The 25,511-nt window shown below is 43.7% G+C and overlaps 1 protein-coding gene across 1 annotated transcript in view; it reads right to left on the bottom strand.

The window, feature by feature from the left end:
* LOC144483718 (transient receptor potential cation channel subfamily V member 6-like) overlaps positions 1-25,511 on the bottom strand; it is a 50,050-nt gene that overhangs the window by 22,934 nt on the left and 1,605 nt on the right. The window contains exons 3-6 of the mRNA XM_078202261.1: positions 18,249-18,371; positions 15,289-15,429; positions 13,122-13,220; positions 5,174-5,346 (exon numbers count right to left, since the gene is read on the bottom strand). Coding sequence (XP_078058387.1) covers positions 5,174-5,346; positions 13,122-13,220; positions 15,289-15,429; positions 18,249-18,371 — 536 coding nt within the window. The remainder of the gene's footprint in view (positions 1-5,173; positions 5,347-13,121; positions 13,221-15,288; positions 15,430-18,248; positions 18,372-25,511) is intronic.

Raw genomic sequence — 25,511 nt, 5'->3', positions numbered from 1 at the left:
GACAGTATTTCAGAAGTGTAGTACTTAATTTCCCGGTGAAGCTTTTTGGGACATCCTGAGATCATGACCCGTGCAAATTCTATCTTTTTCATCCGGTTTGTTTTTTTGCAGAAAGTTATCATTTATTGGCCAAAAGGATAGTTGGAATAATTGTAAGCATTTGAAATGTAACAAGCCTCCATTTTATGTGTACTCTATGTTTGTTTTGCTACAACGACACTACCACTACCCAAGACAATTTAGAAAGTTCTAATTAACCAGTTAAAGCTGGTCTGGTTCTTATATTTCAATACTGCTTCCACGTGGCAGCAGCTGTCCATATATGTTACCTTAGGAAAAGCCAACACTTGTGAATGTGGTGGGAGAGAGCAGTGCCGGAATCTGTTGGATGAGTGGATACAGCTGGCAGATGCCGTGCTGATTTTCAGCATGGGAAATGAAGACCATGGTAATCATAGAATGCCTACAGTGTAGAAGGTGGCCATTCGGCCCATCGAGTCTGCAATGACCACAATTCCACAAGCCCTATCCCTGTGACCCCACATATTTACCTTGCTAATCCCCTGACACTAGGCTCAATTTCGCATGGCCAATCAACCTAACCCACCCATCTTTGGACTGTGGGAAGAAACCGGAGCACCCGGAGGAAACCCACGCAGACACGGGGAGAATGTACAAACTCCACACGGACAGTGACCCGAGGCCGGAATTGAGCCCGTGTCCCTGGCACTGAGAGGCAGCAGTGCTAACCACTGTGCTACTGTGCCACCCCTTAAGTAAGTCAACGTAAGAACAGGATTTATAAAAGGAACAACATGAATGCCTGAAAGAAGAAAGGCAACATGCCCTCTCTGCAGCTGTTTGCAGCCAGGTCACCAGTGTAGTGGGAGCCCCCATTGGCTGGTAGCTGTTTCTCAAACCAGGCAAGCACAGAGGGCTTCTAAATCTGTTTGGGCCAATGACCCCTAGGCTGTCACCAGGAGGCCACCTCCATGAAGCCATGCTGTTGCACACCATTTATGGCGACTTTTAAAGGCATTTAAGTGCCTCAATTAACTATATGCTTCAGGGTGAGTAGCCCTGCTGTCCTCCCCATCCCATCGCCAAGAAAATGGCCTGAGGGTGGGATGGAGCCACTGGTGCAAGATTCCACCCAACCCCATCGCTGTGCCCAATGCCATTGGGGCCTAAACATTCAAGTTTTAAGTTTATTTATTAGTGTCACAAGTAGGCTTACATTAATACTGCAATGAAGTTACTGTGAAAACCTGCTAGTCGCCACTCTCAGGCTCCTGTTCAGGTACACGGAGGGAGAATTCAGCTTGGCCAATGCACCTAACCAGCATGTCTTTTCAATCTGTGGAAGAAAACCGGAGCACCCAGAGGAAAACCAAGCAGACACGGGGAGAATGTGCAGACTCCACACAGACAGTGACCCAAGCCGGAATCGAACCCGGGTTCCTGGCACTATAAGGCAGCAGTGCTAACACCGTGCCACAGTGCCATCCATTCAACCTCATGTAACAGAGATATAACTGGAATAGGTGCACAGCAGGAAAGAGCCTGTCCCTGAGTGTGAGCTATTCTGCAGCCAAATTTCAATTATAGTGCCCATTAAGCAATCAATGGACTGAACAATCATGTTAAGAACAACTTCAATGTGTAGAGTCAATTCAATAGTACCAGCACAGAGGCCCAAATCACATCTGAATTTGTTCCAGAAGCTGATGACTTGCCATTACTGGGCTTGTGAAGTAATTTTGTGTGGTGGAGGGTCAAGGCATGAAAAGCAGCAACTCCTCCAGGAAGCTGAACTAGTAACTAAACTTTAAGAAGAGTTGGAGCAATCCCGCAACATCTGTGTTCCTCCCGTCCCAAGAAGAGTCAGTGGGGCCAATGTTTCTGCTCTATTTTTGGAGAAGCCATGCATGTGCTCTGGCTGATGCTTGACAATATCAACATTTCAATGCACATCCATTACTTTCTTTACCATCACGTTCCCATCTTTCAGTAGACTTGCTCCCACTGAGGGTTCTCGCATGCCTAAGACTAATCTATCTATAATCAGAACATCTTTAGCTGTCTAAATTCTCATGTTTCCGCAAACAGCGCTACTGTCCCTCATGTACTGTTCAATGGTTTCTTGTGCATTAGCATTGAAGGCTTAGCACTCATACATAACATTGACTTGGGACCCCAGGCATTCATTCAAGGCTTTCATAATCTCTGCCATCTGTTTTCTTTGTTCATCAATTAGATTTACAGAATGTAGAATCCATACAATGCAGAAGGAGGCCATTCGGCCCATCGAGCCTGCATAACAATCCCACCCAGGCCCTATCCCTGTAACCCAATATTCTGTCAGGTTGGGAGATTTGACTGTGCTGAATTTGCCCCTTAGTGTCCAAAGATGTACAGTTTAAGTGGGCAGGCCATGCTAAAATTGTCCCGTATTGCCCAAAGATTTACAGGTTGTGTGCATTGGCCATATTAAATTTGCCCCTTAGTCTCCAAAGATGTGCAAGTTAGGTGGATTTGGTTTATAATTTGTAGCAGTCACTCACTGGCAGTGTTAGGAGTGTGGCTACTGTTATTGATTCTGGCTTTATAATTAAGTCTGTTGCAATCGCATAGTTTTGCCATTGTAAGTGGAAAAACTGTCAATGCTGTTCATTGTCCTTTTGTGTTTGTTTTTGCTTTGTCCCTCTATCCATCTTAATTTTGTATGCTTCAATTAAATCTCCCTGCTGCCTCCTCTGTTCCACTGAAAACAATCCCAGTATATCCTATCTTTCCTCATTGCTGAAATTCTCCAGTCCTGGTAACATCTTCATTCAGTTCCTCTCTGGTACGATAACATCTTTCATGTAATACAGTGAGCAGAACTGTAGGCCATACTGTAGCTTTGCCTCACTAGGGTTTTATACAATTCTAGCATAATCTCCCAGCAATTTTTTAATTGAAAATATTTTCATGACCTACATATTGATAGCAACATTCATATGCTAGTTTGACATTATGAGCTAACTTTCAAATGTGCCACTGAGAAAAGCCTTAGACACTTGTGCTGTGTCTCTATGTAACAGTATAAAACAGATGTGGCTCCATTTTCTGAACCTGCGTTCCCTGAACTAATAACCTTAGAAACTCACTCAGTCGAGTTCAGTTTTAATGATATCATATACGCCCAAATAGATAGTGTAGCCAGGCGAGCCCCTCCAGGCCCAGCTCTTTCTAATATTTTTTTGATTTCCACAAGAAATGTGTTTTTAATGGACTGAGTACCTACCTCCTACCTTGAGCACATTTCTGATATGTAGCTGATACCTTTGCAATCTTTGAATCTGCAGCCATGCATAAGGATCTCATTACAACATCTTAATACATCCTCTGCCAAAATTCACTTTGGAGATGGAATAGTTCAACTCGCTCTATTTACTCGATGGTTAATGTCTACTGCAAGCCTACATTCACCGGTCAATATACACAGTGGGATTCGTATAGTTATCACAGTATAAAATCGGCTTTATCAGCAGTCTTGCAAATAGGGCCTGAGCCATTTGCTCATCCTGCAGGCTTGTTGATGCAGAAGTAGAGCACATCAAAGCTATCCTGTGGGGTAATGGCTAGGCTGATCATTGTCCATGGTGCATTGCACAAACTCGTAAATGGGCCAAAGGCATTTCAGACTTTTAGACCTGAAATTTCTTCAGTCTACTTCAAATGACCATGCAAAGTATCTCAAAAATGTGAACAACATTTAAGCAAGCCACTTCATGTTGTTATTAAGAAGTGGCTACACGAACGGTATTTTCCATTAACAGGGTGCTGTCAACAGTCTAAAAAGACGAACCGCCGACCATGCAATTGAGCAATGTCATGTGTGAATTTTAGTGCTTGCGTGATGCCAGGTTCGTAGGCCATAGGCCCCAAATATTGGCTGATTGAATCAAACAATCTGTTCCTTTGGTTGTTTGGAATAGACACAGTACTGAACATACTCAACCAACCCACACTTGCAAAAACCAAAACAAAATTACTTTTAAATGTGATTCTGTGATTGGGCAGTACTTGCTGATCAATCCTGAATGCAATTATGTGACACTAACAACAATTTAAGATAATCAGTTGAGGTCATAACCTGATTCAGTTACACTTGCTAAAAATGACCTTCATTCATGCACAGTGGCCTATTCTCAGCAACAAAAACAAATAAGTATGTTCAAGCCTTGTGCTTTTTTGAACTAGCCAGGAGCTTGGGAAACCTAGAGTTCCCCTTTGCTTATCCATGGCAATGCATTGGCCAATCAGAGTTGGGTAGCCAACCAATCAGCACCCTTTCCTCCTGCAGTATAAATTGCTGTGATTGTTTAAAATTTGGCATTCTTGCAGTTGTCCTGATGAGTGGAAGATGAAAAGCTTCAACAACATGTCTCTCTTTTCAAAAGTGAAAATGTTTTGTCCAAAAAAAATGGAAAGGTGGATATTTAAAGGGATCTTTTAACCTAAGTGATATTATGATTATAGATTACTTCACATGAAAATTTCAACACATATGATGCAAAGAATGTGGTAGCCGATTTGCACGGAACAAAGTTCAATAAACAGTAATGTGATAATGACCACCATAATCCCCTTTTTGCAATGTTGGTCAGTTCTCCATAACACCTACCTGAGGCAGAAGAAAGACAACATGTCTCCAGTACTGTGCTGGGGTCAGAGCCACCATCTTGTGCTTAAGTCCCTGGAGTCAGATTTAAACCCCAAACCATCTGACTCAGAGAGTATGCTACCTCACCATGGGGTGGCACGATGACACAGTAGTTAGCACTGCTGCCTCATAGCGCCAGGGACCCGGGTTCGATTCCCGGTTTGGGTCACTGTCTGCGTGGAGTTTGTACGTTCTCCCCGTGTCTGCATAGGTTTCCTCCAGGTGCTCCAGTTTCCTCCCACAGTCCAAAGATATACGGGCTAGGTTGATTGGCCATGCTAAATTGATCCTAGTTTTGGGGGGATTAGCAGTGTAAATGTGTGGGGGTAGGGTGGGATTGTTGTCGGTGCAGGCTCTATGGGCCAAATGGCCTTCTTCTGTACTGTAGGACTTCTATGACCTTATTTACCCTATCAACTAATTAGATAGGTTCATTTTATTGCAGAAAAGCAGTTTACTTACTACAAAGTCACCCTCAGCTGCTGCAAGCTTCAGTGGAGTGTAGCCATCATTATTCACAATGTTTTCTACAAATTGATGATGTTTCTCAGAGACAAGTGATGTGATGAGATCATACATGGAATATGCCTGTTCTTTTTCTGGTTGTAGAACTAACACATGAAGCACTGTATTACCTGCAGAAAAATGATGCACATTTCTAATCACCATCATAAGCAGCATGTCCTCCGAATCACGGTAACATGTGAAAGCATTCATACCGATATAGCTTCATCTGCTAACAGTGATGCTGATGGCTCACAGCCCATAGGAACCACGTATACAAGTATTTGCAGGTGCGAATGTGCATTTTTTTAAAAGAGTGTGCGTGTCTGTATTTAGAGTAAGTTCATAAATCAAACTGAAATCTTAAAACCATTCAAACCTGGCAAATTCATGGTTAATATGCATGTACAGCATTAGCAGTAATTAATATTCTTTGGTTCCATTTGGTTAGCACAAGACATCCTACAATCTCACTGTTAATGCTGAAAGCAGGACATTGAACTGTTATTGTCATAGGTAATGTTTGGTGTGTACATTTTCGACTATGCTAACTATTAAGTGAGATGGACCGCCAAGATACACTTGTGTCCACTTGGAAATATATGGCCGTTCCCTCACTGTGGCTGGGTTAAAGTACTGAAAATCTCTCCCTAACAGCACAATGGGTTTACCTACACCTTAGGGACTGCAACAGTTCAAGCAGGCAGCTCACTCACCCCCATCTTCTCAGCAATGAGCACATCCCATAAAATGAATTTATAACAGAACAACAGTGGGAACAAATAATCGCGGCCAATGGTGGACTTCCTCCACCACTGATTAACATGTGACGGGTTGCGTAGAAAATCCCACGCAGAGGCATTAAAGCTATGAAATGGGAAATAAAACATTTTAAGGATGATTAGAAGACAAGGTTCATAGCTTAGCTCTTGATTGGCAAGACATCAAATCTGCACCTCATCAAATTCAGCATTTGCCATCCAGCAGTGAAAGGAATTGACTTTCCGAAATCTGTGAAGTTTGTGGCAAGAACAGAATGCCTAGATCTTATTGATGTCAATTTGAAGGAAATGTGGCTCATTGTGACAGGGGGCGGGATTTCTGGCCTCGCTCGCTCCAAGACCAGAAAAGCCCACCTGAGGTCAACAGACCTCTGCATGGTCCGTGTCCCGCCCACTACAATTCCCATGGCAGCAGGACGGGAAGATTCCGCCCAGGCAGCCTGTAGCAGAGGAAGAAGCACAAGTTATAAAATGTTAAGGGTAATATCCTGACAAATGCAGACGCATCATATTATGAACTTTCAGTCAATACGCTTAAGAAAACTGGACAAACAAGTTATTAAGATGGCTGTTATATATCATACCTTTGGGCCTTGAGCTACAGACAGTACTAAGTTTCAAGCGAATACCTAAGTAAATATGGAGATTCAAAACCTTCTGGGGTCTTCACACATCTCAATGTTTCAGGATGGGCCCAAATATGGAGTTTTCCACACTGCCTGTCTCCAAGTTTCACATGGAACAAGATTGGAACTCAATTGGTGGCAGATGGAAGTGAATGGCCTCTGTCACCATTACATTGGATCACAATCGTTTTTCACACTAGATTGGGTGCACTATAGAAGTGTTAACCCACAACCCAGGGTGTAAAATCAAAATAAACACAATTCCTTATTGATAAAATAACTATGTGGAACATCACATGGTGAGGTAGCCATGTTTTTGTCTGCTTTTAGAAATCAGCTAAGAGTTCTTTGTAGGCAGTTCCAGCAAAGTCATCAGAAGCATCAGTTCAGTCAGTTTATGAACCAGATTCAGACTCAAACTCTGAGACACCAGGCAGCCAGACTGAGTAACTTTTCCACTTCGAACTTTGCCTGAGAACAAACCTCCCAGCTATTTGACTACAAGAAACCTCGCAACCTGCCGTGAACCCTTCGCTTTACAAGATTCTCATTCTAACTTTAAATCATTGAATATATTTAAAGAGGACAGGCCTGCACGTGGAAGACCAAAGATCATAAACTGGGATAACTGATCGGTAAAATGAATGATCTTTATCAATATCCAAACTTTGTGTGTGGGAGTGCATGAGTGAGGCTGAGTATATGTAACGTTGCATTTAATTTGGGGTAAGAGCATGAGAAGAAATAACCTTGTTTTGAAATTAACAAAAGCTTGCTGCTGAATTATTTTATTGGAATGCACATTCCAAGGTTAAGAAAACACACGCCTCTTTCCATTGAAAACACAATGATCACACTGAGTAGGACAACACATAAGATGGGATTTTTATGCCCTCGCTGGTCCCGAAACTGTAAAATCCTACCCGAAGTCAACGGACTTTCCCATTGTTCGCCCTCGCCCACTCCAATTCCATGGCGGGCGGGAGGGTAACGTTCCAGACATAAACTCTGTCCATGACAGTAGTATAACTTTGACATTCACTGGCAAAGCATGGCTGCCTTACTCAGCAGACAGCAGGGCTGGAGTTCTCCGATGCCATTCACCCTGCCACTGCTGCCAGTGAGAATGGAGAATTTAGCACTCGAAATTTGGTATTTCAGATCCATCATCCATTTTATGAGACAAAACTGCACTGATGCCATGAGGAGAGGCATCACAAGTTAACACCAATTCTCTGGATGAGTCGAAATGCACTCAGGGATCTGTTCTGGGACCCTTGCTGTTTGTCATTTTCATAAATGACCTGGATGAGGAAGTGGAGGGATGGGTTGGTACGTTTGCCAACGACACGAAGGTTGGTGGGGTTGTGGATAGTCTGGAGGGATGTCAGAAGTTACAGAGGGACATAGATAGGATGCAAGACTGGGCGGAGAAGTGGCAGATGGACTTCAACCCAGATAAATGCGTAATGGTCCATTTTGGCAGGTCAAATGGGATGAAGGAGTACAATATAAAGGGAAAGACTCTTAGTACTGTAGAGGATCAGAAGGATCTTGGAGTTCGGGTCCATAGGACTCTAAAATCGGCCCCGCAGATGGAGGAGGTGGTTAAGAAGGCGTATGGTGTGCTTGCCTTTATCAATCGAGGGATTGAGTTTAGGAGTCCGGGGATAATGATGCAGCTATATAAGACCCTCGTCAGACCCCACTTGGAGTACTGTGCTCAGTTCTGGTCGCCTCATTACAGGAAGGATGTGGAAAAGATTGAAAGGGTACAGAGGAGATTTACAAGGATGTTGCCTGGATTGAGTGGCATGCCTTATGAGGATAGGCTGAGGGAGCTCGGTCTTTTCTCCTTGGAGAGACATAGGATGAGAGGAGACCTAATAGAGGTAAATAAGATGTTGAGAGGCATAGATCGGGTGGACTCTCAGAGGCTTTTTCCCAGGGTGGAAATGGCTGCTACGAGAGGACACAGGTTTAAGGTGCTGGGGGGTAGGTACAGGGGAAATGTTAGGGGGAAGTTTTTCACACAGAGGGTGGTGGGCGAGTGGAATCGGCTGCCGTCAGTGGTGGTGGAGGCAAACTCAATAGGGTCTTTTAAGAGACTCCTGGATGAGTACATGAGACTTAATAGGATGGTGGGTTATAGGTAGGCCTAGAAGGTAGGATATGTTCGGCACAACTTGTGGGGCCGAAGGGCCTGTTTTGTGCTGTAGTTTTTCTATGTTTCTAATTAACAAGACAAATATAATAACAGTTTTACCTTATTAAAAGCTTCTTTGTGTGGAACCCTCCAGAACCAATGCTGATGCTTCTTCAGTAATACATGGATGGGGCCAACAATATCGGCAAATTCGGCAGAAAACGCCCATAATAATTAACCATTCCTAAGAAGGACTTAAGCTCAATGTATTTCTGGGGCCAGTGCCTCCTATATTGCTCTAATCTTATCTTTCACGGGGTGCAGCCCTTGTACATCTACCCAGTAACCTAGGTAAGCCACTTCATTGGCCTGAAAAGTGCATTTCTCCTTCTTGAGGTGAACTCCGACCTCCTTTTAGTACTCTTTCAAGTTAGCTTGGTGCTCAGCTTCTGTTGAACATGTTATCAATACATCACCCAGGTAAACTATTACATGTGGCAATCCTTGTAACAAATCTTCCATTGTTTTCTGGAACATGGCACAAGCTGACGACATGCCAAAGGGCAGGCATGTATACTGAAACAAACCCTTGTGTGTGTTAATTGTAACATAAAATTGGGAAGCGTTGTCCAACTCAAGCTGCTGATGAGCATAGCTCATGTCTATCTTTGTATAAGATTGGAATCCGGCCAGTTTTGCACACAAATCTTCTATCTTTGAAATAGGGTATTTATCCAGTTTGGCAGACTGATTCACTGTCAATTATGATCCCCACAGATGCAGATGGTCTTGTCTGGCTTTACCACAGGGACTATAGGGGCTGCCCGTTCTACAGACTGGACTAATCAGATGATCATTTGAGGCATGAATTAGCTATGATGGACTGTAAAACATTATTAAAAGGAAGGACAGTGGACAGGTATTGGCATGCATTTAAAGAACAAATAGGTGAACTGCAGAAGTTGTTTCTTCCTGTTTGGAGCAAGAATCATAAGGGAACTAAGGCTAAACCATGGATGCTATGACTGTAACATTACATTCTGCACTCTCTCATTTCCTTCTCTATGAACGGTGTGTTTTGTCTGTATAGCGCGCAAGAAACAATACTTTTCACTGTAAATAAATGTGACAATAATAAATCAAATCAAATCAAAAGAGCAAGAAGGTTATGCTGAACTTATATAGGACACTAGTTAAACCTCCGTTGGAGAATTGTGTACATTTCTGGGTGCCACACTTTAGAAAGGGTGTGAACACATTGAAGAGAATGCAGAAGAGGTTTACAAGAATTGATCTGGAGATGAGAAACTTCAGTTGTGAAGATAGATTGGAGAAGTTCCGATTGTTCTTCTTGGAGAACTCCTTCTGCATCATAACAATTCTGTAATTCTGTGAAGCTGCAGAATAACAGGATGTCAGGACTAGACTGAATGAATTCTAAGGGGAGTTGGGAGATAGCAGTTGGGGTGTCAGTATGAATGGTCTCAATCTTTGAGACAACAAGCCACGGCATCCCTTATCTTGGTGTTCGAGGTAAGGTTGGAGGAAATAGTTTTTTATAACAAAAGGGAGGAGCATAGATTGCTTATCCACCAGGATGGCGTTCATTTAGTAGTAGGATAGGTAGGAAAGATTGTTGTATTCAATAATTTATCTTTTTTCACACTTCCCTCCACTCACATCCAGCACTCATTCACATATTTGTCAAACATAGAGTAAATAAACTTTCAATAAATTTACTGACAAATTAAGTCCCTACCCTTTAATTTTAGGAGCTAAACTGGGCATGAGCAAATTTATACCACATTCTGTCCATTACTTACTTATCACTGCTCACTTCTTCCTCCACAACTGTGCCCATATATGCTGCCATTTCATCGCCACTGTCCAGAAGCCTTCATCCACAATTTGTCACTTCACTATTCAATTTTGACAATGCCATCCTTGCAATTTTCCATCCTCTATCCTCTTTAATCTAACATGCTTAAAATTCAGTTGCCGATATCTGGCCCTGTATATCTGCCGCTGGTGCTCTTGCTGACCAATATCAGGTTCTGGTCCTTCAACCTTTTGAAACTAAATTCTTTGGTCCTATCTTCAGATGCTACCATGCTCTCACTGTACCCTATCTCTGAAATCACTTCCAGTCTTACAACTTTCACTCCATTATCTAAAGTAAAGTTTATTTATTAGTCACAAGTGAGGCTTACATTAACACTGCAATGAAGTTACTGTGAAATTCCCCTAGTTGCCACAGTCCAGTGCCTGTTCAGGTCAATGCACCTAACCAGCACGTCTTTCAGAATGTGGGAAGAAACCGGAGCAAACCCACGCAGACGTGGGGAGAACATGCAAACTCCACACAGACAGTGACCCAAGCCGGGAATCGAACCTGGGTCCCTGGCGCTGTGAAGCAGCAGTGCTAACCACTGTGCCGTCGTGCCACCCCATAGCATACCATATATTGCTTTTCCCTTTGTTTCAGCATTGACAACCTTACTCGCTCAAATTTCCTCCCTCTCTTTAAAACACTCTCACACCGATCTTTTCAACCAAACTTTTTAAGGAAAGTTCCATTTTTTGTTTACCTGTGGCTCCATAGCAGATGTAAACTGCAATCATAACCATTCATGCAATATAAAGGTGGGTTAAAAGCTTTTATCAATTCTTTGTTCTGAAATGCCAGATCACTGTGGAAACTATTTTGTTTTAAATTGGAACAAGAGAAATGAAGCATCATAGTGCAGGATATTGCGTAGTGTAGGAACTCCTCTTACACAATGGTTCTTTATCCATTGCCCCTTTATTTAAATAAGCAAAATACTGCAGATGCTGGAATCTGAAACAAGGACAGAGGAACCAGAAAAACTCCCCTTTTATTTATATTTTTCCCATTTTTCTGTAAAGTACCTCAAGACTACATTAAAGCTGTTAAATCAATGCATGTTGTTGTATGCAGTGCCAGCTGATGACACCACCGTAGTGGGTTGGATCTCAAACAATGACAAGACAGAGTACAGGAAAGAGATAGAGAATCTGGTGAACTGGGGCAACAACAATAATCTCTCCCTCAATGTCAACAAAACAAAGAAAATAATTATCGACTTCAGGAAGTGTAATGGAGAACATGCCCCTGTCTACATCAATGGGGATGAAATAGAAAGGGTCAAGAGCTTCAAGTTTTTAGGTGTCCAGATCATCAACAACCTGTCCTGGTCCCCCTCCCCCCTTGCCGACACTATAGTTAAGAAAGCCCACCAATGCCTCTGCTTTCTCAAAAGACTAAGGAAATTTGGCCTGTAACACTACATTCTGCATTCTCTCATTTCCTTCTCCATGAACGGTATGCTTTGTCTATATACAGCACAAGAAACAATACTTTTCACTGTAAGCTAATACATGTGACCATAATAAATCAGATCAAAATCATGTCCGCTACGACTCTCACCAACTTTTACAGATGCACCATAGAAAGTATTCTTTCTGGTTGTCTCACAGCTTGGTATGGCTCCTGCTCTATCCAAGACCGCAAGAAACTATAAAGGGCCGTGAACAAAGCCCAGTTCATCACTCAAACCAGCCTCCCATCCATTGACACTGTCTACACTTCCCGCTGCCTCGGTAAGGTAGCCAGCATAATTAAGGACCTCACACACCCTGGACATACTCTCTTCCACCTTCTTCCTTCGGGCAAAAGATGCAAAAGTCTGAGGACACGTACCAACCGCCTCAAGAACATCATCTTCCCTGCTGCCATCAGACTTTTGAATGGACTTACATAAGTCGACCTTTCCCTACACCCTAGCTATGACTGTAACATTACATTCTGCACTCTCTCCTTTCCTTCTCTATGAATGATATGCTTTATCTGTATAGCGTGCAAGAAACAATACTTTTCACCGTATACTAATACATGTGACAATAAATCAAATCAAATCAAAAAGGATTCTGCACTCACTGGGAGTTCATTTCCACAATTATACCATGCCACTAACTAGAATTATTCTAGTTTTATTTCTGAATATAATTATATCCCAGTTGACACATAAACACACATTTGACATTACCTATTAATGCTTCTCAACTTATCACACGTTCTTTCCCGATGTTTTTAACCATGGTGTTATCCTGCAGTATGATGCTTCATTTCTCTTGTTCCAATTTAAAACAAAGTAGTTTTCAAGGTGGTCTGGCATTTCAGAACAAAGAATTGATAAAAACTTTTAAACCATCTTTGTATTGCATGAATGGTTGTGATTGCAGTTTACATCTGCCATAGGTAAAAAAAAGGAACATTCATTAAAATAAATTTAATTCAGACACAACTCTTGGAATAATCATGGAATTCTTACCTAAGGAATCCTGTGCCTCTAATGGTGCACAATGCTTCATAAGCGTTCTGACAATCTCTTCATTGCCAATGCATGCTGCAAATGACAACAAATATTCACCTGGAGGTAAAGCAATATGGTCAAATACAGACCCACTAACCTGTGTAAAACTGATTCAAAGAACTCTGCACATAAGTCTGCAGTCAACATTGTGAAAGACAGCTGCAATAGATATTTTGCAGAGGTTTAAAAACTATTAAAGATCTCAAAAAATGATTATTCCACATGTCTTGTTTTGATTGCTACATACCTATCCTTAAATAACTCAGTGCTCCATTATCTTGGAACTCTTCATGTTAAAATGGGAATTTCAGAGATAAATGAGAATCAGGACTGTTTATTCAGTTTATTCAGTTACAAAACTTTGACTGTTACTCTTCTGTTACTCTAAGAAAACTAGATCTTTGCCTCTCATTTGCCTCTCAGGGGAATTTCACAGTAACTTCATTGCAGTGTTAATGTAAGACTTGCTTGTGATTAATAAATAAACTATTTCTTTCATTTGTGTTGAAAATAGCGAATCTGTCCGGACATCCTAAGTCGTGAACATGACATTTCCCATTTTTGCGAGGGCAGGAGTGGGGGCGAGTATTTTCCAGTGTTTACATGTTTTATAGAGACAGCTGGCCATTTAACTCATTATCTACTCCTACCCTCGTCAGAATTTGGTAGCCCAGGTGTGTGGAGTCCAAGGTGTACAAACTGGATTTGGTAGGAGCAGGTCTGAACTTGCTGTATTTCTTTGGCTTGCTTTAGAGAACTGTGTGTACCCTTGCTGAATTTACTTTAAAATTATTCACAGTCCCAGAGTGGCATCTAAACAAATCCCAACAGTCCTCCCTTAACATAAGGGAGGAGGATGTCTTACTGGTAGGACAATAATTTTTGCCCATACTGATGCATGCACCCAAGTGCAAGGGAGAACTTTGTGCTGGAGAAGGATGCATAAAGGAACGAAGACTAAAGGAACAATCTTACCTTCACGTCCCGCCGGTCGATGGGGGGAGCGAGCCGGTAAGATCGCAAGATAGGCAAAAGATAGGGTTCATACCTGATTTCTCACCTAGCGATCTTATCGGGCCCAGATAGCCAGAGAGATCAGCCCGCGCCTAGTGGGGGAAGGAAGCAGAGTTGGGTGGGACCTGTACGAGTTATTTACGTATAGTTCTTCTTATTGTGAATCTATTCCAAGATGCATGCGCTGCCTTAGCCATACTCATGTTGCCCGTATGACACAATCCCATCCTTACACTCCCTCTCATGCCAATATCCATCGTGCTCAGCAAAGTGGCATCATGACCCCCAGCATTACCACTATCTTCGAAGGTGATTTCAACAAAGCCTTTTTCACCTTCTAACAGCAACTCACCATCACTAACTGAGAGCTGCTCAGGACCCTGACAGTCCGCATGGCCACACGGCAAATGGAACATATGTATCTGAGGAAAGCTGATCTTGCCTAGACTGGGCCTGCTCTGTGTTGTTGTGTGCCCCTTTGGTAGGCAATGACAACATAATTAAGTTAGGCTGATGTACAGTGCAGGGAGGGATATTGCTCGTGACTGTGTATCACAGTGCTCATTCATGTGTTCTGTGCACACCTACATTAGCGGCTTTTACATACAAGCCTCAATACTGAAGCAGCGGTAGTTGCCGTGTCTCACACCTTAGCTGCAGCATACAGATATGACCCCTCTTTTGGATCTCTGTATGGATGAACCAAGTTAACCACCTGGCCAGAATACAACAGGTCATTGAGCCTTTCCCTGTACTGAAGCCATGAGCACTGATGGACTCCTGCTGTGCTCATCGCAGTCGCAATTTGAACCCGGGTCTTTTTGGTTGCTGCAGGTGGATTACTGCGGCCAGCAGGGTAGAGAACTGGCTTCTTTTGGACCTCTTCCACCAAAACCTTTGATCAGAAAATTTTGGGGCAACTGGACCTATCCCTTCCCCAGTGTCTCTGTGTGACATTCTATCAATGAAAATGTAAGGCCAAAATTAGGCCTGACTAAGTAACGTGCAAATTCAGTGGACTTGAACCTCACATGTCTTTGGTGACTGCTCAAACTGTCAATATAATGGAAAATTGACTGTCTTAAGTCTCAGAAGACAAATGAGACTTTACCATAGTAACACTGACATTCTTCTCCAGGGACAAAGCAAGATCCCGTTGCACGAGCATTCATCACATCAGCACCTCGCTTTAGAAGTTCTTTAACCATTTCCACATCTTGTTTCAGAACAGCAATGTGCATGGGTGTCTCACCTATAGATAGAGATGAATTGAGAGTGATAATAGAGACAGTTCATTCATGTAAACGGTATGAGAAATAGCATCATGCTAAAGATGTCTATTGAGTAACACATTTTCCTGGTTCTTTTGTTTTTCACTTTGCTAGAAGATTTATTTTAACATGAGAAAGTCAGATGCTGAACAAAAATGAAAAAAAGGTTACATTCCAGAAAACAAACATCCCTCCCATGACTGAGAATTAAAACAAAAAACTTCGAAGGATTTTCAGTTCTTGTTTTTGAGCTTAAATGTGTCAAAATGGCGGCCGCAATTCTCCCATCCCGCTGCATTAATTTTTTAGCGCAGTAGGCCGGGAGATAGTTTTGTGGGGTTCACGCGAGCATTCGCGCCCCGCTTGCATCTCCCAGCACCAGATTTCCAGCGGTGTCTGCTCCACGTCGGAAATCGGTGGGGAGGCGCAAAGGTCATTTAAATATGATTTCAATGTGATTAGTGGGCCCAGGACTGAAGTCTCTGGGCCCACTAGCATCGCCCCCCGTCCCACCAGAGTGGTTCACTCCAGCGGGGATTACAGTCGCTCCCCACTTTCAGGGAGCTAGTGACCTGACCCTGCTGAAATGAAGGGTCATGTGGTGGGGGGGTGTCCCCAGGGCAATGGCACCCTGGCAGTGCCAGCCTGTGCCCCCTGGGAGCACCTTGGCACTGCACATCAGGCATGGGGCAATGCCAAGGGGGCAAGGCCTAATAAGGGCCTAGGGGGTGGGGCTTGATGGAGGCAATTGGAGGGGTGGGGGTTCCCATTGCCACTCTGCATAGGAATCAGCGGGGGCAGCAGGGAGGCCAGTGATTGAGGTGGGCTGGGGATGGGGGTAAGCAGCAGGAGGGGTGGGGGGGGAGATCAACCTGCTGGTGGGGGGGTCAGCACTGCCGGGGGGGGGAGGGGAGTCGGGACTGCAGGGGTGGTTACTGTTGTGGGGGGGGGGGGAATCGGTGGGGGAGCACAAGAGCTCACGGTGGGCCGGGAGAATTGGGGGGGGGGTCGGGCCTGGGCCCGGGAATGGTCGAGGGACCAGCAATTGGGCCATGGGGGCCGGAGGGGCGGCATTGCGAGGGTCGCAGGGCTGGTCAGTGATCGAGCTGACAAGCAATCTGGAGACCGTCAGTGCAGGGGCCACTGCGCATGCGCCGTTCTCGGTGCTGACAGATCGGCGCATGTGCAGTAGCCCGCTCAGCGCTATGCTGCCAGCCTCCTGGCCAGGAATAGGCCCCGCTCCCTGAAATTTAATGATATTCATGCTGGTGGCGTCTGCAGTGCACAGAGTGTGGGAGGCTCTTTTCTGAGCTCCCACTGAAAAAAATCAGCGTGAATTACTCCAGTTTTTACGTGAATTCGACAATTTCTTTGGGAGAATTCCGCCCATCATCGTGGAAAGGCAGCCTGGTGACTATCTCTGTGCAGTCAGTCAGCAACATTTTGTCCTGTGCCTCCCATTTTAAGTTCATGGGCAGAATTTCTGTTTTGGGAAATTGTGCCCAAAATGCACTGAAATTGCACTGGTTATGTCGCAGTTTTAGTGTGCAATAAACTTAATTTGCATAATCACAAGAGGAAAATCTTCTCTCAACCCATGCAATTGAGCGACATAATAGAATGTAATTATTTCTTTATTGCTTTCCATTTTCTTTAAGTATTTAAGCAGTGCATTTTAACTTACACAGCTGAAAATGGGTTTATCTGCCAAACTGGGTGTTTTTAGTAAGGGCATTTGGTCCTCTCTGCCTGTGAGTAACCTAACAGAAAACCATTGAAAATGATTTAAAACTATCCTGAACCATTTAATAGGTTCATTGGAATACACGAGTGGGTTTCACAGTAAGTTAAAGCGTTTTGTTATGAAAAAAAACATTTAAAATATTTCTACTAGTGTACTTAAGGAGTATAATTTGAAAAGTATTCTGGTGTCAATGCAATTGGTCTAAACTTGCAATTTAGACCTGGGATCCTGACCGGCTTTGTGGGCGGAACCTTATCCAAGAAAATTGAATCCTGAATCTGCATAAAGGATTGAAGAAGACACATTTGCAAGTGTTTTTAGACATACCTCATGTTTACAATTTCCCGATCTTTGGCAATGATTCCACCTGAATTACACTGATATTATCGGTGTAAGTAAGCAGAAACTCAACTTCAAATGTTTTGCCATTCTGGCCAACAGTGTGCTTCAGCCCAGCTTCAGGAGAGCACTTGCCAATACACAAGAGTGACATTTCTTTCATTTTCCCACAACAACCATCCTGAGTGACAGTGCCATTTAGCGGTAAATTAGGTACAGTTTTGTGTTGTAATCCTATGCCAAACCAGGAAGTGAGACTGTCCTAATGCATTGTGCAAACTCTTTTACAGCCAAAAAACAGAAGAGACTTTCATCCTACCGGTCTATGCTAGTTTTGATCCACATGTTAGAAGTGAAAGACCAGCATTTAATCAATTGCATCATTCAATAGTATTACTATGGCATTTTCACCTCAAAGATAGGCCTTGAAATAGGTTCAGAAACAGTTATTTTAAATTAGAGGATCTCCATTAAAGATAAACAGATTAAGATTAAGCATCTGTAAACCAATATTTCATGGCATAATGGCTAATTAATTGAGTTAAAATGAGCACCTGATCTGTCTTTCAAATGTGTTCATTTAGATAAAGCTGGGATTTGAATTTCAGTGAGTCTGAGAATAAGATTCTAAATAACAACAACTTGCATTTATGTATCATCTTTAACACAGTCAGAACTGTTTCTATAAACAGTAAGAACACTGTTACTTTATTTTACCTCTGTACATATCAGATGTCATTGGTTCATTGATCAGCGATGGCATCATATCCAGAATGAACTCCGCAATTTCCTTATTGCCATTTAACAATGCAGTATGCAGTATTGTTTCTTCTAAATTCCCTTTAAATTATATTATTGAATTTCAGTTTCAGAACAATGACTTAATTGAATACCAAAACACTGGTGATTTTCTTTTACAACTTATATTTTACAGTTTGTACCAATAAAACATATGATTCAGGATCAAATGTTTGCTATGAGTATATCTAGCACTGTATAAATATGTGTCATTATCTAACCAGCCAGTTTGACAATATTATTATCTATATATTTGTAACATTTTAACACTGCAATTAAGTTAGTGTGAAAATCCCCTAGTCACCACACTCTAGCGCCTGTTCGGGTACACTGAGGGAGAATTTAGCATGGCCAATGCACATAACCAGCACGTCTTTTGGACTGTGGGAGGAAACTGGAGCACCCAGAGGAAATCCACGCAGACACGGGGAGAATGTGCAGACTCCACACAGACAGTGACCCCAAGCCAGTAATTCAATCCGGTCTCTGGCGCTGTGAGACAGCAATGCTAACCGTGCCACCCCCTATGCTGGCATTATAGATCAATGCATATGTTCTTGCTATTCAATCATCTCTTAATGGTATAGCTTGTTCATTTTGTGTAAAGGAATTTGTTTCGTGAACTTCCTTCAGTTATCAGGACTGGTAACAGCACTGAAACGAAGACTGTACAAAGAGATGCCTTTCTCCAACATAAAGAGCAGGAGAGTGGGATTAATTGGATAGTTCTTTCAAAGAGTTGATGCATGCACAATGGGCTGAATGGCCTCCTTCTATGCTGCATTATTAAATGATTGTATGATTTCCTGCCAAGACTTTCAGGTGGAATGATGCTAACATTGTAGTGCATATGTTCTGGTCAATGGGGGAGAAGAGGTGGGGGGGGGGGGGGGGGTGGTTTGAGGGGTGGGGGGGGCAATACTGTCAGCTTGGAGCAGGTGAATGCCTGATAGTGTGACCTTAAATCACCGTCCAAGCAGTCGACTGATTTGGGCAACAAACTTCTGCATGTTTCTCCTGCTCATTTGGCATAACTTGGTTGGAAAAGCTGAGGAACGGGATGAACTGCATTAAATGGCATTGGCCACTTTTCTCCGTCTCTTCTGCCAAGTCACAGTCATCAACCAAGAGAACCCCAGTGATAATGCACTTCCCAATCAACGTCTAAAGTGGATCTGGCAGAGGAGTAATTTGTGATTTTGGAGTTTGGCTTTGGATTTGTGAGAAATGTTTTTTATTTGGACCGAGACAATGCTTTTTGACTAAGATCAAGCGTTGTTGGATCAAGCCCAAGATGGGGTGCAATGCCTTATCTTATCGGCTTGGATCTTATTTGTCTTTCTTCTGGGGACCATGAACTGGATAAAACTCATTTTTGAATTTGTTTTTGGAGCAAGCAAAGAAAGGAGTTAGGTCCGCTGGTCCATTCTGAACATTGGCTTCATAACTTTAAGAATGGAGTAAAAATGAAACAAAAAAACAAGATTTCTAATTATCACAATTAAAAAAGGATCCTGATTTTGGAACTCTGAAGGTTAATTATCTCCTTTTGAATTATTTTGAATGGACCATTATGTGGATTAAACACACCAACTTGGGAATAACAAAGAAAAATTCTTTGCTTCACCAATAACAAAATGACAGGGCTGTGCTGTTTTTCTGGATTTTGACATGCTGTTAACCTCCATTACATATTAGCACTGTAAAAAGTCTCACAACACCAGGTTAAAGTCCAACAGTTTTATTTGGTATGATGAGTTTTCGGAGCGCTGCTCCTTCATCAGGTGAGTGTCTGATTAGGAGCAGCGCTCCGAAAGCTCGTGATTCCAAATAAACCTGTTGGACTTTAACCTGGTGTTGTGAGACTTCTTACTGTGTCCACCCCAGTCCAACACCGGCAACTCCACATCAATATTAGCACTGGTAAGAAATTGCCAAAATGTCTTTAGCAGCACCTCCTAAACCCATGCTGTCTACCAGCTATTCTAATTACCTTGGTGGACATCAACAGCATTCATCAAGTCATAGAGGTGCAATACATCAATACATGCAATACAGCTTACTGATACATAGCTTGGTTTGCAGCTTCTCTTCTTTCCCTATGGAATCTAGTAGATGTTTGAGAAGACATTATAACATTTCACACTGAGCATTTATGCAAAATCTAGGTTTTGCTGAAGCACCCTTGCATCTCATTGAATCGTAGAAACCCTATAATGCAGAAGGAAGCCATTCGGCCCATCAAGTCTGCACTGACCATAATCCCACCTAGGCCCTACCTCCGAAACCCCACATATTTACCCTGCTAATCCCTCTAACCTACACATTCCGGGACACTAAGGGGCAATTTAGCATGGCCAATCAACCTAACCTGCACATCTTTGGACTGTGGGAGGAAACCGGAGCACCCGGAGGAAACCCACGCAGACACAGGGAGAACATACAAACTCCACACAGTGACCCGAAGCCGGAATTGAACCCGGGTCCCTGGAGCTGTGAGGCAGCAGTGCTAACCACTGTGCCACCGTGCCGTCTCTTAGGACCTGCAATGATATGTGTGCGATCTTACCAGCTCAACTTGCTGGCCAATCGGCATGGTGAGCTGGGAAGTTAGCGTGCTAGGCTTAAAGTCCGATTTGTGTCAGGCCATGTTGCCAGCAAGAATGGCTTTGCGCCCAGAAAGGACGGCATGGTGGCACAGTGGTTATCACTGCTGCCTCACACCTCCAGGGACCAGGGTTCGATTCCGGCCTCGGGTGACTTCAGTGTGGAGTCTGCACATTCTCCCTGTGTCTGCGTGGGTTTCCTCCAGGTGCTCCAATTTCCTCCCACAGTCTAAAGGTGTGCATGTTAGGGTGGATTGGCCAGGCTAAATTGCCCCTTAGTGTCATGGGGATCAGCAGGATAAATATGTGGGTTTATGGGGATAGGGCCTGGGTGGGAATGGTGTCGGTGCAGGCTCGATGGGCCGAATGGCCTCCTTCAGCACTGTTGGAATTCTATGATAATTCTATGATAATTGCTTGGGATTGAATTAATTTCAATGCCATTAGCAGGGCTGGCACAGAATCTTCCGGCCTTATTACTGCTTCTCACCCTTGTCATGGAGCAGTCTCACCGACGTGAATCACTTCTGGTCCCCAGGATAATCCGGCTTTAAAAAGGTTTAGCATATTTAAATGCTACTTTGAATACTATTCAGCCTCGCTACCTTTCTGGGTGAGATCCGGTTTGCATCAGTTGCAAGGGACCAGGATGATTGCGACCCTTTTGGTATCAGATGCAAAACGCGTTTTTAGGTCCGCACACAATCCTCTGGGGTCAGTGCAGTCTGCGCCAGGCGCGGCAAGGCTGGAAAATCATCCCTGTTGTGTTCTACCTTAAAACATATCTGCTTGATGACGTCTTGCAAATGTTAAACTTCTAAACCATCAATCTCATTATATGTCATTGTAAACAAAGCCCTTGACACGAGTTCATGTGAATCATTTTCAACTAAACTCCTGTGGATTTAGACCATTATATTTAAAATTGTATTATCAGGCACCCATTTCAAAGAAACTATAGAAAATACCAGCCAAGTAATGATATATGTCAATAGGATCATAGCGATGATTTGGATTTATAGTCTTATACCTTTATTGTAATTTAAACTGAATGGGATGGTGGTGGACTCTAATGATGGGCTGGTTGCTAGGGACAACAATGCCTTGGGCATCTGGGGAAGCCCCAACAAAATTCCATGGCAATATAACAGTTAATGAGCTGCCTTTGGGGCTTCCATTGCCTAACAGGTTGAGATCCTGCTACCAGGATTGGTATCCACTGCAGCTAGTGCACCTAGCTCGGAGAAGCATCGTGGCCTCCACTCAGAACAAGGGAAGTGTGCTTAGGGGATCACCAGGGCCATTCAAGCATGGGATGGGGTGGGTGGTTGTCAAGTGTGGGGGGGCGTTGTCACAGGGATTGCCCTATCCCAGCTCCCAGAATCTTCTGACTCTCGGGTGCGGCACGAATCAGGTGAGAATCACTCCTGGTCTCCACACCAGAGGGCTTGGAGGCCATTGAAGTCCCCAGGTGGTCAGAGACATGGTTGGGCAGTGCCCAAATGGCAGTGCTCATCTGGCAGTTTCAACCTGGCAAATTGGCATTGCCAGTGTGCCTGGGGCAGGGCCAAGGGGGAAGGGCCTGAGTGGACGTCATGAAGGGGGGGCTATCCAGGGGTGCTTATGCAGAGGATTTTGCAGAGAGGGCTATGATGGGGGTCTATGAAGAGGGGGCTATGCAGGGGAAGGTCAATGACAGGGGGGGTTGTGAAGGGGTGGGGAATGAAGGGTGGGCATGTCAGGGGTCATGAAGTGGAACACATTGGGAGGCCTCAACGCCCTAATGCCAGCAATACATGTCGGGGAGAGGGTGGAGAAACATGCCACCAATGAGGGGAGGGGGTCCTGATGTCTGTGGGGTGAGGGAAGGTGTCTTCCAGTGCACTGTGAGATTTTGTCACCCTTTCAAAGCACTCGATCACTTTGCAGCCTGGCTCACCAGCATGTTTAAGCCCCACCTCTCCCAGAACCAGTGCACAACTCACCACTCTCCAAAAAAATGAGTAAGAGAGGGACAATTGCGCTCCGTTTTTCTCGCCATTATTATTTTTTGGGACAAGCTCCACCCAATGTCCTGGAATGGGGGATGGTTTGCCGAACCCCCCTGGAGACAACCCTAAGTATTTTGGTTATATTGGGGACAGAGGCTCAGGTTAAAATGTATAGAAACTTGGGTTTTCACACCTTGACACAAAAGAGGGGGAGCTGGCCTTGCTGAAGACAGACTCTCAGGGCGGGAGTTTCCAGCCACGCTTGCCCCAAAACCAGAAAATCCCACTGGGGTCGACGGACCTTTGCATGGTCCACCCCCAGCGCCACCTCCCCCCGCCCCCCCCCCCCCCCCACCCCACCCGCGACAATTCCCGTGGTGGGTGGGATGAGAAAATTCCCCCCTCAGACTTGGACAGACACCCAGAGAGAGAGAGAAATAACTGCTGTTGTGCCAAGCAAAGGGAAAGACTGTGTTTGCGTTAACCAACAAAGGAGAATGCTGATGAGAAAGGATTTTCTGTTTCAAGACACAAAACGTATTTAAAGATTTAAAGAACAAGGAGTTGCCAGTGGGTCCCTTGCTACTGGAAGTCAGTTCAATGATGCTCAGGAGGTGGAGTAAAGGAACTTCTAAAAGGATACTGAATGATCGGCCCTAGTTTGGCAGGGAGAAGGAATCATGTTGGAAACTGGAAGGAGTTTGGTACTTCAGCTACAGGATTATATATATGTTGTAAATTTAGCACAATGTCTAAATGTGGCATGGCATTTTTGGTTCTGCTAATTAGTTAATGGGAAATTTCTGTATTTTTGTGTATTAATTGGCTAAGAAAAAATAATGTTTAATTAATGTTGCGTTTAGGTTGTTTGTTACAGTAATAGTCTTAAAAAACTTGCCACATGCTTCTTTCTGTCACTTGCTGGGAAATTAATTTTTCATCAGTCATCAATTGCTATGGGCATTGTACCAGTGGGTAAATGCATTGTTTTGTGTCATAACTAACCACGCAAATCAGAAATGTTCCAAATGCGATCATTTACATGCTGAATTAATTAATCACAGTATTAGGAACATTATTACTGATCTCAGTACACACTATAACAATGCTAATTTGCATTTATATAGCACTTATAATGCAGTAAAAGTCTCCAAGGCCTTTCACAGGAGTATTACCAAACAGAATGACACCAAGTCACGTCAGGCGATATTAGGACAGATGGTCAAAGTAGGCGTTAAAGTGCATTTTAAATGATTGAGAGTGCTAGAGAGAGGGAGAGGTTCGGTGGGGGAGGGTAGGGAGATTTCCAGAACGTAGAGCCTAGGCAGCTGACGGCACAGTCACCAATGATGGCCAACAAGGAGGGAAGAATGCAAGTGGGTCTGCTGTATACAGTGACCTCCACGGCTAAGTGCACATGCGGTTCTTGTTATAAGGATATTAGCGAGTTCAGTTGCGATGCTTTATATCTCAGCCCAAAAAACTTGCCAGCATAACTGTTTATTGAGTCATACCTGGCAAGAGTCTGTGCCTCCACGAGAAAATAAAGAAAAATGGGAAGAGAGTATGAATGCTTAAAAATTCCGACTCAAATCAAATCCAAGAACTAATTTAAAAAACACATTTGACTTTTTAACACCACAGGTTGGGGAATTCAAGATGTTGAGTGTTAAGCTGTTTAAAATGAAAATCTAACCCCTGCAGTGCTCATGAGTTAGCTGCAGTCTCTCACACACAGAATAAATGCTGTACTTCATGAATTTCTATTCAGTGTCCTCTATATGAAACATGAATACACTGTCAAGATGCAACGGTGTTTCATTACAGAAGTGTTGTGATAAGTCTGTAAGTTGTTACTTGCAATTTTTATCATAATACATCATAACTAATAATTTGGTTTCTAAATATTGTGTCATTGGGCTTTTATCAATGGATGAATATCATTGCCTGCCCTGAATTGTTCTTTCTGGATTCAAGCGCTTGGGCTGCATGTCACTAATCTAGGAGAGCCTGTAGTTGACAGACGTTAGATATCAGAAAGTTGTTTCTAAAGATGAATAGGGTTGGCCAATGGAGAGAGTGATTTAACAAAGTTTCATAATCCTCACTCTCCATTAGGTAATGTCTCTGGTTTCAACAAGACTTTGAAAGAAAGGTTCAAAGGCAAAGACAGGAAGGAAGGCAATAAATCTCCCCCCCCCCCCCCCCCCACCTGCCCCTCTAACATCGCCCCCAGTGCCCCTTCCTACATCCTCACCAATTGCCCCCTGTGCCAGTCTACCATCCCCCCACCACCCATTCAGACATCGCTACCCCGCTCCCATCTGCAAAATCTCCCCCATCCTCCTACCAATTGCCCATCCCTGCAGAGTTCCCTCCCTGCCACCCCAATTTCCGCCCCCCCCACAGAGTTTCTTCTTCCCTCCCTCCTCAAACATCACATCAGCAGTGCAGAGTTCCCTCCCCTCCCTGATCGCCACCTCTGCGGAGCTTCCCTTGCCTCCACCCTTCATAGCTCCACCCCAACTCTGGTTCTGCCCCCACTCAGGCCCCACCTCCCTGGCATAGCCCCTGGCAAAGTTGTG

This window comes from Mustelus asterias, chromosome 3, assembly GCF_964213995.1.
Source record: "Mustelus asterias chromosome 3, sMusAst1.hap1.1, whole genome shotgun sequence".
NCBI classification, from domain to species: Eukaryota; Metazoa; Chordata; class Chondrichthyes; order Carcharhiniformes; family Triakidae; genus Mustelus; species Mustelus asterias.
This window is presented reverse-complemented; position numbering and strand designations above follow the sequence as displayed.